This window comes from Mesoplodon bidens, assembly GCF_964165515.1.
Source record: "Mesoplodon bidens genome assembly, chromosome: 2".
NCBI classification, from domain to species: Eukaryota; Metazoa; Chordata; class Mammalia; order Artiodactyla; family Ziphiidae; genus Mesoplodon; species Mesoplodon bidens.
This window is the reverse complement of record NC_138177.1, coordinates 180,125,890-180,140,382: the sequence shown is the minus strand read 5'-3', so window position 1 is coordinate 180,140,382 and position 14,493 is coordinate 180,125,890. Positions and strand designations below refer to the sequence as shown.

At 46.6% G+C, this 14,493-nt stretch overlaps 1 protein-coding gene across 1 annotated transcript in view; it reads left to right on the top strand.

Moving 5' to 3' along the window:
• Positions 1–8,836: 8,836 nt before the first annotated feature.
• Positions 8,837–14,493, top strand: part of H6PD (hexose-6-phosphate dehydrogenase/glucose 1-dehydrogenase) — a gene marked incomplete at its 5' end in the record, with an annotated part of 34,102 nt that continues 28,445 nt past the window's right edge. Inside the window, one exon of the mRNA XM_081226418.1 lies at positions 8,837–8,938. Coding sequence (XP_081082544.1) covers positions 8,934–8,938 — 5 coding nt within the window. The remainder of the gene's footprint in view (positions 8,939–14,493) is intronic.

Below are 14,493 nucleotides of genomic sequence, written 5' to 3'. Positions count from 1 at the left end.
TCCAAATGTGTGAATTCCAATCGGATGTGACAGGAAGTGCCCCCGCACCAAGGGAGGTTGGTCGGGGAAAGCCACACAACTCCGCATCACCTGCCCCAAACCGCACGATCACATTTATCACCAGCAATCAATATTGCCATCCTCACAGTTTGGCATCTGTACCGTATGCCATACGCTGTATGGCATCTAAACTAGCAAGAACTTGAGAACATTAACCTCAGGTGTTACAGCATTCCCAGCTCAGTTGGTCCCTAACCAGGTCAAGGTTATTATATCCTGGAGAAAGGGCTCCTTTGTAGCTTTGAAACATATAAATACATCAGCAGTCCCACCTTTCATGGAGGCTACGTCATCAAAATTACAGGAACAGGGCTTCCCTGGTGGCGCAGTGGTTGAGAGTCCGCCTGCTGGTGCAGGGGACACGGGTTTGTGCCCCGGTCCGGGAGGATCCCACGGGCCGCGGAGCGGCTGGGCCCGTGAGCCATGGCCGCTGAGCCTGCGCGTCCGGAGCCTGTGCTCCACAACGGGAGAGGCCACAACAGTGAGAGGCCCGCATACCGCAAAAAAAAAAAAAAAAAAACCTTACAGGAACATTTTTTATTGAGCACCTAATTTATGTCATGGGCGCTCTGCTTTCTTAATCTTGATTTTAAAATAATAATAATAATAAAAGTTATTACTGTTATATATCATTGAGTTTAACAGAAGTAGATCTTACAAAACCAAAAAGTTAAAAGGCAATCATTTATATATCAAAGGAGTCTGTAGCTTTGAAAGCCCTCATCTTAAATTCTTATGAAGAGGTTTTCTGGCACAGATAAGATGGGTTTATAGAAGCATTAAATCTCTGGACAATATCAGCAGAGACCCTCATCATGAGTCCTGGGCCCTGGACAAGTGAAAGCCAAACAGAAATTATGGTTGCTGAAATGGTAATACAAGTACATGAGGGAAATATTGTATCTGAATTACACGTTGTTTTCCAGCAACATTTTTGTTACTTAAGGCAAGGTACACTCATATTTCAGGGAGCCTAATGGCACTGACTTGACTTGCCAACTGTCCCTACTTGAAACCTGGCTCCCCTATGAGAGTTTGAGCTCCTTGAGGGTAGCTGTGTCTCCTGGACCCTCAAAGACTTGCTTGAGAGGGACTTCCCTGGCGGTCCAGTGAGTAAGACTCCACACTTCCACTGCAGGGGGCACGGGTTCGATTCCTGGTCAGGGAACTGAGATCCCTCATGCCGTGCAGTGTGGCCAAGATAAATAAATAATAAAGTATTAAAAAAAAAAAAGACTTGCTTGAGAGTGGGGGGACCCAACTGCTTAAGCCAAAAGGCCAAGCAGCATCCTTGATTATTCCTCCTCCCTTATCACCTACGTCTATTGCATCAGCAAATCCCATCAATTTCCTCTCCGGAAGCCTCTCTCCACAGAATACAGATGTCCCTTGTATGTCAACCATGTGTTTCTGATGCTTTAACATCCGAGGCCTTGCTGACCCTGGAGGGACTGCCCCTCCCAGGGCTAGCCAATTCCTAGAAATAGTCTGTGATTCACTCTGGCGCGTGCCTTTCATATGCAAACAAACCCATCCAGATCCCTAAGCTCCAACCTCCTTCTTTATCAGGCTCTCAGACTCAGGGCCACTATCTACCTGCCCTAATCACCCTAGACCAGATACAGACAACTAGGGGACAGCCCCTACGCCCCAGAGCCTGCTGAAACTCTTCAAACTGGCCAGTCCTAAGCCTGCTGACCCTGCCTTGCCCATGCTTCCCTTGGAAACCACTATAAAGGCCCTTGTACACATTTTCCCTCACGCCCTCTGCCTCCTGGCTGACCCTGGTGCATCCCCACATGGCCCGGCGTGGGCGGCAGGGCGTGCCCACTCTTCTTGGAAACTGTAACAAACCACCTTCTCAATGGCAGTCATCTCCTGATCTACATTTTAATACATCCTGGAGTTGTGCCCCTAGCCTGTCTGGACCCTACAATAACCCCCATCCACTCAATGTGCTTCTCCTTCAGGCCTGCAGCCCAGAAGCCCAGGGACTTTCCAAAATGAAAACTGATTGCCTCCTTCTCTTCTTTAAAATTCCCTAGGGGCTTCCACTACAAATTAGAATGAAATCCACATTCCTTTCTGTAGCCTGGAAGGCACCACGTGTCCCAGCTTCTACAACCTGTTCTTAGGTCTCCCCTTGCTCAGTGCTCCAGCCACACTGGCCTCCTTTCAGTTCTGCAGAGATGCCAAACTATTTCCTGCCTTGGGGCCTTTGTACGTGCTGTTCTCTCTGCCCGGAACACTCTTCCCCTAGCTTTTGTGTGACTGGCCCTTTTCCCTCTGGTCTCAGTCAAATATCACCCCTGGAGAGGCCTTCCTTAACTGTACAGTCAGACATCCTGTTCCATCATTCTGTTTTATTTTCTTCATCACACTTGTCACTCTGTAATTATTCTTTTACTGCTTTATGGTCCATCTCTCTACCACACACCCCACCACGGAGTAGAACATAAGCTCCTTGAGAACGGGAGCCTTGTTCATGGCTGTGTTCCCTGAGCCTAGACAGCCTGGCATGTCGTACTGGATGAATGAATGAGGGGTACCTTACCTGTGTTTCCAGGACTGGAGAGGGGAGTGGAAGGGGCTGAGGAGTAAGGAGTTGTCCCCTGCTGTGACCCTGCGGCCACTTGGAAGCTGCTGGCTCACCAGAGGCTCCCCAGCTCCTGGCCTCATCTCAGGCTACTGCAGTGTCAGGGCTGGGAGAGACAGACAGTGCCTGCTTCCTGGAGAAGCCAACGGGAAGCCAGCCTCTGTCTCGTGAGGTTCTGCTGACCAGCACATTTCCCCTGAAAGGGTGCCTTCTCCTTCCGCAGACCCCAGGTTCATCTGTCCCCTGCTCCAGAAGCTTGGCTGTCCCCAGGCTGCGTCTCCACTTGGCCCAAAGGATATGATGCAGCTTTTGCCGGTGCAGAGATGTCTGGGGTGGCTGCCAGCACTTTTATCTTTTCATTTCATCTGCCAGCCAAGAGCTTTCCCCTGCTTTTGCCTCTTGAAGCTTAAGGCAAGAAATGTTGACCTTGAGTACAGGTTCTTCTTCATTTGTTACTCAAGGTCCCCTGTCCTGGGTCACATCCAAGCCAGCTGCTCCCCAATCTTCTCTCTTCCTTTCCCTTGACCCCCCCGTTCCCTGGCAGCCTCAAAACAAAATTGGGGATTTTTTTCCCTGAGATCTGGTTCAGGCAGTAGGAGCACTGCTAGTTTGTCCCCTTTACTCAAGGGTACCAAGTCACCTCTTTAGACTGTGGCCAAGTGGTCGCTTGGAGGAAACATTTCCGGAGTCATGTGCAGAGTGAAGGGGACTCCAACCCCTGAACTTGGGGGCATTCATCTGACAAACACTTTTTGAGGATCTGCTGCTTGCCAGGCATTGGTCTGCTGGGGTCTGTCTTACTGGACCGGGGAGGGGCTTTGGTCATGTCAGTGTTGCATAGAAATCCAAGCATATGTGTTTGGGGCACATTATGAGACAGTTCAACAAAGCATTCTGGGACAACTGGATAGTCACATGCAAAAGAATAAAGTTGGGGGACTTCCCTGGTGGCGCAGTGGTTGGGAATTCACCTGCCAATGCAGGGGACACAGGTCTGAGCCCTGGTACGGGAAGATTCCACATGCCGTGGAGCAACTAGGCCCGTGCGCCACAACTGCTGGGCCTGCGTTCTAGAGCCCGTGAGCCACAACTACTGAAGCCCGTGTGCCTAGAGCCCATGCTCTGCAACAAAGACAAGCCACCCCAATGAGAAGCCCGTGCACCACAATGAAGTGTAGCCCCTCCTCGCCCCAACTGGAGAAAGCCTGTGTGCAGCAACGAGGACCCAATGGAGCCAAAAATAAATAAATTAATTAATAAATTTAAAAAAAGAATATAGGTGGACCTCCTACCTCTCACATCATACACAAAAATTAACCAAAAATGAATCAAAAGCCTAAACGTACGAGCTAAAACAAACTCTTAGAAGAAAATGCAAGCATAAATTTTCATGATATTGGATTAGGCAAAGCCTTCTTAGATATGATTCCAAAAGCACAAGCAACAAAAGAAAAAATAGATAAACTGGACATCAGAATAAAAAATTCTTACGCTACAAAAGACACCATCAAGAAAGTAAAAAAACAACCCACAGAATGAGAGAAAATTTTTGCAAATCTGGTAAGGGGCCTGTATCTAGAATTTATAAAGAATTCTAGCAACTCAATAATAAAAAGATAACTCACTTGAAAAATGGGCAAATAATCTGACTAGATATTTCTCCAGAGAAGATATACAGTCAGCCAATAAGCACCTGAAAAGATGCTCAATGCCATGAGCCATCAGGAAAATGCAAATCAAAAAAACACAGTCAGATCCACTTCACACCCACAAGGATGGCTAGAATCAAAAAGTCAGATAATAACAAGTGTTGACGAGGATGTGAGAAACAGGATCATCCATTGTTGGTGGGAATGCAGACTGGTGCAGCCACTGTGGAAAATAATCTGGCAGTTGCTCAAAACGTTAAACACAGAGTTACCATATGACCCAGCAATCCCACTCCTAGGTATATACCCAAGAGAACGAAAACATTGTGTCCACATAAAAACAGGTGTATGTTCATAGCAGCATTATTCATCATAGCTCAAAAGTGAAAATAACCCAAATGTCCATGAACTGATGAATGGATAAACAAAATGTGGTATATCTGTACAATCAAATGCTATTTAGCAATAAAAAGGAATGAAGCACTGATACATACTACAACATGGATGAACCTTGAAAACATTATGTAGACACATATTATATATATGTGTCTATCTAACATACTATATATACACAAAAGGCCACATATTATAGGATTTCATTGTATGAAACATACAACATAGGCAAATCCACAGAGACAGAAAGTAGATTAGTGGTTCCCTAGGACTGGGAGTGTTCAGGGAAAATAGGGAGCAAGTGCTAATAGGTACATGGTTTCTTGTTGGGGTGATTAAAATGTTTTTTTCTTTTATTTTTGTGGTACAGGGGCCTCTCACTGTTGTGGCCTCTCCCGTTGTGGAGCACAGGCTCCGAATGCGCAGGCTCAGCGGCCATGGCTCACGGGCCCAGCCGCTCCACGGCATGTGGGATCTTCCCAGACAGGGGCACGAACCCGTGTCCCCTGCATCGGCAGGCGGACTCTCAACCACTGTGCCACCAGGGAAGCCCGATTAAAATGTTTTTAATTGATTGTGGTGATGGTTGCACAAGTCTGTGGCTATATTAAAAAACAATGAATTGTACACTTTAAATAGATGAATTGTGTATTATGTGAATTATATCTCAGTAAAGCTATAACCAAAAAAAAAAATCATGTGATAAAGATCCTGGACAATCAAGAGAGTTTGAGAGTGTGGAAATTTATAACTTGTGGTAGGCAGAATAATGACTCCCTAAAGATGTCCAGGCCCTAATGTCTGGAACCTGTGAGTATGTCACCTTATATGGCAAAAGGGACTTTGTAGCTGTGATTAAACACATGGACTCTGAGATGGGGAGATGATCCTGGTTTGCACAAGTGTGCCCAGTCTAATCATGAGTCCTTAAAAGCAGAGGTCCCTTCCCAGCTGCATCAGAGAGATGAACCTGAAAATAATGACGAGAGATACAAAGCACTTGACTTGCCGTTGCTGGCTATGAAGATTGAGGAAGGAGGCCACAAGCCAGCGAATGTGCTAGCCTCTAGAAGCTGGGAATGGCCCTCAGCTGATAGCCAGCAAGGGAAGAGGGATCTCAGTCCTAAACCCACAAGGATCTGAATTCTGCCAGCACCCAGATGAGCAAGAAAAGGGCTCCCCTTGAGAGGGACACAGCAGCCCTGCCACCCCTTGGTTTTAGTCCGGTGAGACCCACATCAGACTTCTGACCTAAAGGGCTGTAAGATAATATATTTGCTTTGTTTGAACCACTAAATGGTAGTCAACTGTTATGGCCACAATAGGAAACCAATATGTAGCTACTTTATGTAGACTTTATGAAGCTAATCTTAAAAGAGAGAGAGAGAGAGAGAGAGAGAGAGAGAGAGAGAGAGAGAGAGAGAGAGAGAGAGTGAGTGCTGGGCTTTCTCATGCCTGGGGAGGAAAAGATGTCCTGGTGGTTGAAAATCCATGACACCTGTTCTGTCCTCCCCACCCTGTACAAAGAGCAGGGGGAAAGAGTAGAACTGACTTAGTGACTGCTGCCCCCAAAATAGAAGCAACACGATTTTATTTCTAACTCCACTGCCCTCTCTTGTGAGTCATTCATCTCTCCAGGTCTCACTTTCCACATCTGGGAAGCAGGCTGAATTAACCCTGACTTCTGCCTACCCCACAGTTTAGGAAGACAAAAAAAGTCAGCTTCAAACAGAGCTCCAGGGCGCTCCTTGCAGACACAGTTCAGGTCATGAGACACCCTCCATCACCACCACAGGGCATCATTCCTTTCTTCCGGCTTCCTTCAGAGGGTTTTGGGTATACCTGGTCCCATGGGATGTGGAGTACCTTGTGATGTGGAGTACCTTGTGATGTGGCGTACCTTGTGATGTGGCCTTGTAGCTGCTGTTAGCAAAGAACTGAGAAAAGCTTTAGGTATGCAAAGGTGCTAAAGCTCATCATAAAGCCCCATGGACAAGCTTTGAGATTTTTGGTTTTAGGGGGCAATGCTCTCACACCTGGATGAAATCAAATGGTTTTCATGATGGAAAGAAAGCAAAGTAATGGTCCAGATCAGACTAGAAGGTACAGAGCTGAGGAGCCTGAGATAACGACTAAGAGTGAGGGAGGAGGGTAGAGAAATGAAAACATCTCAACTATGTGTGGGCATGGAAGTACTGGCAGGGAGAACAGCTGTGACACCCTAGGCTCATTTCATGTCACTCCCCAGTCCCCACCCCATTGACACCTAAGTGGACACAGGCATGTTCTTAATAAGCTGGTTACTGCTGACTTGGCTTTGGGATGTTTTGAAAGGTGCCCTCGAGGTAACGGACGTTGGCTGTACAGGGATCTGGGAAACGTCCCCACCGTTCAGATCAGCCTCTGAGCACTGCCTTCTCCCACCTGTGCCTCCTTTGGCCCCAGTTTACATGCTATGCGAGTGCACAGTGCACCCAGGGTCACGAACATGGGATGGGCTCTTGGCAGAGTCCTGGCATCGCCCAGCACGGTTTGGCTGCCCGCTGCCGTAGACCCTCCCACCCACTTCCAGCTATGGAGGCAGCCGGGCAGGGACCTGGCTCCTTGACTCTCCCCTCAGGTCCCACCCAGTACGGCCAGATCCTTGCTGAGGCCCAGCAGCTCCGTGCAGGCCCCCAGATGGCCCCTGGCTTTGATGACAGTGGAGCCCAGCCCCCCTTGGATCCCCAGCCTTCCTGGAACCCTCTTGCTTAATATCCTGTGTGGTAATCACGCCTGTTGGCCCTACTTAGGCCTGCTGGCCACTGCCAAGTTCCTTCTGCTAGTTCCTGACATTCCTACCTCTAATGGAACCTTCATGGAATCAAATGCTGCTATAAGTTTTCTTTCTCTGGTCAGAATGCCCTCTGTTGGGTGGTCAAGCGCTCTGCAGCACAGGTGACCAGGCATTCTCCTGTCTCTGGGACGGGAGGAAGGTGGGTCTGAAGAAGGGAAAGAGCTAAGATGCTCAGGGGTAGGGATGAGACCATCCAGGAGGTGGTCCTGGGTGGTCTGGCTGGTCAATGTAGCAGCAGCCCTGCCTTATTTAACTCAAGGTCACCCAGGGTCTGCTGAGAAGCAGCAAGGAGCAGCAGCTTCTCTGATGGCTGCGGCCCCACAGGGGGCACTGACCACACTGTAGGGCTGGGAGGAAAGTGGGCATGAAGGTGAGAGTCAGGTACTGCATGATAATGGTGACGAGTGGGGGCAGAGGACCGGCATACCACACACTGAGCGCTCAGAGAGGGAGCTCACCCTGTTACCTCTTTATAACCTCACCATCACCCCGCAGAGAGGGCCTTCTTCCCATCCTCGATCTTGCTAATAAAGCCACACAGGTGCAAGCTACCACTTCCTGGGCACTTATCACAGGCTAGTGTCTTCAAAGTCACACGAGTGTAGGCAGAGAGCTGAAGCTGTCTGGTGGAGACACCGCCCATAGCCTGCTCTCCCACCCCTAAATCACTACTTCTGGATATTAAAAATGGGATGCACCGAGCCGCTCGTTCCATAGATGGAGAAAAGCGAGGTCAAGTGACCTGTTCCAGGTCCCACAGCTTGTGCCAGATCGTGGGCAACCCGGCTCCTCGACACAACCACTTCCCTCGGCCCTCGTGTGGCCCAGAAGGCGGCCTCTACGATGCACAAGAGAACCCAAGGCGACAGAGAACGGTCCGCTCACTTCGTTAAGTCCAGCCCATCCACAGGAACCAAGGAATCGTGTGGGAGGGCCCCGCCCCTGGGAGGGCCCCGCCCCCGACCCGTATCCCCAGCGACCAGAGCTAGGGGGCGTGGTCTCGCCTCCTCCTCCGCCGCCTGCCCCTGGTTCGGCCCCACTGCGCGCGCGCGTCCCTGACCCGGGGGGCTCTTCTGCACGCGCGCGCGCGCGCGCGCCCCAAGGCCGCAGGGGTCTGAGGCCCAGGTCCCGCGGATGCACCGCCCTCGCGGACAGTGACGAGTCTCGGGTTGGGCCAGGAAGGGTCTCGCGCCCTCCCCGTTCACCGCCCCCGGCGTCGCTGGCGAAACCCGAGCGCGCGTCAGGCGCGGGGCCGCGTGACGCGCCCCTGTTAGGGTGGGCCCGGCGGGCGGAAGAGGATGCGTGGGGCCCCTGCCTGGCCAGAGCTCGGCCCGCAGCACCGGGCGCCCTGCGCAGCCCCCGACGTTTCCCGGAGAAGCGGCCGGCTCTGACGGGCGAGATGAAGTAAGCTGCATCCCCCGCTTTCTCTCCGGCTCCTTTGGCCGCAGGAATTATTTACAGCCGGAGGGCGACCGCGTGCTCGCGCCCAGCCGAACCCGCAGGCCCGGGAGGCCGGCCTCTTGTGGCGGTGAAATCCTTGGGCGTTCAGTTGGGAAGAGTCACCCCCGCCACCACCCACCCGCCCGAATTCCCTTCCCCGCCTTCCTTCCGCGAAATAAATTCTTGTTCGCTTCCGCCTCCGTAGATCCCCTGACGCGGCAGTTGTGTTTGGTGGCGGGTGGGCAGGAGGCAGCCAGGCGCAGTCGAGGCTGGTCCCGAGGGGCCGGCGGCGTCCCCTTTCCCAGGCTTTCTGCAGTTCAGTTCAGTGAGAGGAGGAACTTGCGGCTTCCCCACTCCCCCACCCCGGAATCTGCTTAATCTTTGGCATTAGCGCTCAGTTTTCGATCAGCGTTTCAAACACATCCATCCAGTGAATGGTTTTGCAGGTGAATTTTTTTCCATGTATTTTTTATTTTTATAGATCTTTATTGGAGTATAACTGCTTCACAATACTGTGTTAGTTTCTGCAGTTTCTGCTGTACAACAAAGTGAATCAGCCATATGTATACATACATCCCCATATCCCCTCCCTCTTGAGCCTCCCTCCCACCCTCCCTATCCCACCCCTCTAGGTCCTCGCAGAGCACAGAGCTGATCTTCCTGTCTATGCTGCTGCTTCCCACTAGCCATCTAGTTTACATTTGGTCGCGTGTATGTGCCAATGCCACTCTCACTTCACCTCAGCCTCCCCCCCCCAACCCCGTGTCCTCAAGTCCACTCTCTATGTCTACGTCTTTATTCCTGCCCTGCCACTAGGTTCATCAGTACCTTTTTGTTTTTTTAGATTCCATATATATGCGTTAGCGGACGGTATTTGTTTTTCCCTTTCTGCCTTACTTCACTCTGTATGACAGACTCCAGGTCCATCCACCTCACCACAAATAACTCAATTTCGTTCCTTTTTTATGGCTGAGTGATATTCCATTGTCTATATGTGCCACATCTTCTTTATCCGTTCATCTGTCAGTGGACATTTAGGTTGCTTCCATGTCCTGGCTATTGTAAATAGAGCTGCAGTTAACGTTGGGGTGCATGTGTCTTTTTGAATTATGGTTTTCTCCGGGTATATGCCCAGTAGTGGGATTGCTGGGTCACATGGTAGTTATATTTTTAGTTTTCTAAGGAACCTCCATACTGTTCTCCATAGTGGCTGTATCAATTTACATTCCCACCAACAGTAAAAGAGGGTTCCCTTTTCTCCACACCCTCTCCAGCATTTATTGTTTATAGATTTTTTGATAATGGCCATTCTGACCGACGTGAGATGATACCTCATTGTAGTTTTGATTTGCATTTCTCTAATAATTAGTGACGTTGAGCATCTTTTCATGTGCCTCTTGACCATCTGTATGTCTTCTTTGGTGAAATGTCTTCCGCCCTTTTTTTTTTAACCGGTACGCGGGCCTCTCACTGTTGTGGCCCCTCCCCTTGCGGAGCACAGGCTCCGGACGCGCAGGCTCAGCGGCCATGGCTCACGGGCCCAGCCGCTCCACGGCATGTGGGATCTTCCCGGACCAGGGCATGAACCCATGGCCCCTGCATCGGCAGGCGGACTCTCAACCACTGCGCCACCAGGGAAGCCCCGCCCATTTTTAAATTGGACTGTTTGTTTTTTTGATATTGAGCTCCATGAGCTGTTTATTTTGGAGAGTAATTCTTTGTCTGTTGTTTCATTTGCAAATATTTTCTCCCATTCTGAGGGTTGTCTTTTCGTCTTATTTATGGTTTCCTTTCCTGTGCAAAATCTTTTAAGTTTAATTAGGTCCCATTTGTTTATTTTTGTTTTTATTTTCATTACTCTAGGAGGTGGGCCACAAAAGATCTTGCTGTGGTTTATGTCAAAGAGTGTTTTTGCTATGTTTTCCTATAAGAGTTTTTTTTTTTTAAAAAATATATTTATTTATTTATTTAGTTTTGGCTGCATTGGGTCTTCGCTGCTGTGCATGGGCTTTCTCTAGTCGTGGCGAGCGGGGACTGCTCTTCGTTGCAGTGCGTGGGCTTGACATTACGGTTGCTTCTCTTGTTGCCGAGCACAGGCTCTAGGTGTGACGGCTTCAGTAGTTGTGGCACGTGGGCTCTAGCACGCAGGCTCAGTAGTTGTGGCACAAGGGCTTAGTTGCTCCTCGGCATGTGGGATCTTCCCGGACCAGGGCTCGAACCCGTGTCTCCTGCATTGGCAGGCAGATTCTTAACCACTGTGCCACCAGGGAAGTCTTCTTCTAAGAGTTTTGTAGTGTCTGGTCTTACATTTAGGTCTTTAATCCATTTGGAGTTTATTTTTGTGTATAGTGTTAGGTAGTGTTCTAATTTCATTCTTTTACATGTAGCTGTCCAGTTTTCCCAGCACCACTTATTGAAGAAGCTGTCTTTTCTCCGTTGTATGTTCTTGCCTCTTTTGTTGTAAATTAGGTGACCATATGTGCGTGGGTCTATCTCTGGGCTTTCTATCTTGTACCATTTGATCTATATTTCTGTTTTTGTGCCAGTACCATACTGTTTTGGTTACTGTAGCTTTGTAGTATAGTTTGAAGTCAGGGAGCCTGATTCCTCCCTCTCTGTTTTTCTTTCTCAAGATTGCTTTGGCTATTTGGGGACTTTTGTGTTTCCATATGAATTGTAAACTTTTTTGTTCTAATTCTGTAAAGAATGCCATTGGTAGTTTGATAGGGATTGCATTGAATCTGTAGATTGCTTGGGTAGTATAGTCATTTTCACAATATTGATTCTTCCAATCCAAGAATATGGTATATTTCTCCATCTGTTTATGTCATCTTTGATTTCTTTCATCAGTGTTTTATAGTTTTCTGAGTGCACATCTTTCACCTTCTTAGATAGGTTTATTCCTAGGTATTTTATTCTTTCTGTTGTGATGGTAAATGGGATTGTTTCCTTAATTTCTCTTTCTGATTCTTCGTTGTTAGTGTGTAGGAATGTCAGAGATTTCTGTGCATTAATTTTGTATCCTGCAACCTTACCAAATTCATTGATTAGTTCTAGTAGTTTTCTGGTGGCATCTGTAGGATTTTCTATGTATAGTATCATGTCATCTGCAAACAGTGACAGTTTTACTTGTTTTCCAGTTTCTATTCCTTTTATTTCTTTTTCTTCTCTGATTGCCATGGCTAGGTCTTCCAAAACTATGTTGAATAAGAGTGGCAAGAGTGGAATCCTTGTCTTGTTCCTGATCATGTGGAAATGCTTTCAGTTTTTCACCATTGAGTATGATGTTTGCTGTTGGTTTGTCATATATGGCCTTTACTATGTGGAGGTAGTTTCCCTCTATGCCTATTTTCTGGAGAGTTTTTATCATAAATGGGTGTTGAGTTTTGCCAAAAGCTTTTTCTACATATATTGAGATGATCATTGATTTGTTAATGTGTTTTATCACACTGATTGATTTGTGTATATTGAAGAATCCTTGCATCCCTGGGATAAATACCACTTGATCATGGTGTATGATCCTTTTAATATGTTGTTGGATTCTGTTTGCTAGTATTTTGTTCAGGATTTTTGCATCTATGTTTATCAGTAATATTGGTGTATAATTTTCTTTTTTTGTGATACCTTCTTCTGGTTTTGGTATCAGGGAGATGGTGGCTTCATAGAATGAATTAGGGAGTGTTCCTCCCTCTGCAATTGTTTGGAAGAGTTTGAGAAGGATCAGTGTTAGCTCTTCTCTAAATGTTTGGTAGAATTCGCCTGTGAAGCCATCTGGTCCTGGACTTTTGTTTGTTGGAAGATTTTTAGTTGCAGTTTCAATTTTATTACTCGTGATAGGTCTGTTTATATTTTCTAATTCTTCCTGGTTCAGTCTTGGAAAATTGTGCCTTTCCAAGAATTTGTCCATTTCTTCATGGTTGTGCATTTTATTGGCATATACTTGTTTGTAGTAGTCTCTTATAGTCCTTTGTATTTCTGCAGTGTCAGTTGTGATTTCTCCTTTTTCATTTCTAATTTTATTGATTTGCCTCCTCTCCCTTTTTTTCTTAATGAAGCTGGCTAAGGGTTTATCAATTTTGTTTATCTTCTCAAAGAACCAGCTTTTAGTTTTATTGATCTTTGCTATTGTTTTCTTCGTTTGTATTTCATTTATTTCTGTTCTGATCTTTATGGCTTCTTTCCTTCTATTGACTTCGGGTTTTCTTTGTTCTTCTTTCTCTAATTGCTTTAGGTGTAGGGTTGGATTGTTTATTTGAGATTTCTCTTGTTTCTTGAGGTGAGATTGAATTGCTATAAACTTCTCTCTTAGAATTGTTTTTGCTGTGTCCCATAAGTTTTGGGTTGTCGTGTTTTCGTTGTCATTTGTTTCTATGTATTTTTTTATTTCTTCTTCGATTTCTTCAGTGATCTCTTGGTTATTTAGTAGTGCACTGTTTAGTCTCCATGTATTTGTGTTTTTTTCAGTCTTTTTCCTGCAATTCATTTCCAATCTCATAGCGTTGTGGTGAGAAAAGATGCTTGATACGATTTCAATTTTCTTAAATTTTCCGAGGCTTTATTTGTGACCCAAGATGTGATCTATCCTGAAGAATGTTCCATGTGCAATTGAGAAGAAACTGTATTCTGCCACTTTCGGGTGGAATGTTCTATAAATATCAATTAAACCTGTCTGGTGTATTGTGTCATTTAAAGCTTGTGTTTCCTTATTTATCTTCTGTTTGGATGATCTGTCCATTTGTGTAAGTGGGGTGTGAAAGTCCCCTACTGTTACTGTGTTACTGTCGATTTCCCCTTTCATGGTTGTTAGCATTTGCCTTAAGTATTGAGGTGCTCCTATGTTGGGTGCATAAACATTTATAATTGTTAATATCTTCTTTTTGGATTGATCCCTTGATCATTATGTAGTGTCCTTCCTTATCTATTGTAACAGTATTTTAAAGTCTATTTAATTTGATATGAGTATTGCTACTCCAGCTTTCTTTTGATTTCCATTTGCATGGAATATCTTTTTCAACCCCCCCTTCACTTTCAGTCTGTATGTTTCCCTAGGTCTGAAGTTGGTCTCTTGTAGACAGCATATATATAGGTCTTGTTTTTGTATCTATTCAGCCAGTCTGTATCTTTTGGTTGGGGCATTTAATCCATTTACATTCAAGGTTATTATTGATACGTATGTTCCTATTACCATTTTCTTAATTGTTTTTGGATTGTTTTTGTGGGTGTTTTTCTTCTCTTGTGTTTCCCACCTAGAGAAGTTCCTTTAGCGTTTGTTGTAAGGCTGGTTTGGTGGTGCTGAATTCTCTGAGCTTTTGCTTATCTGAAAAGCTTTTGATTTCTCCGTTGAATCTGAATGAGATCCTTGCTGGGTAGAGTAATCTTGGTTGTAGGTTTTTCTCTTTCATCACTTTAAGTATATCCTGCCACTCCCTTCTGGCCTGCAGAGTTTCCACTGAAAAATCAGCCGATAACCTTATGGGATTCCTTTGTATGTTATTTTGTGTTTTTCCCTTGCTGCTTTT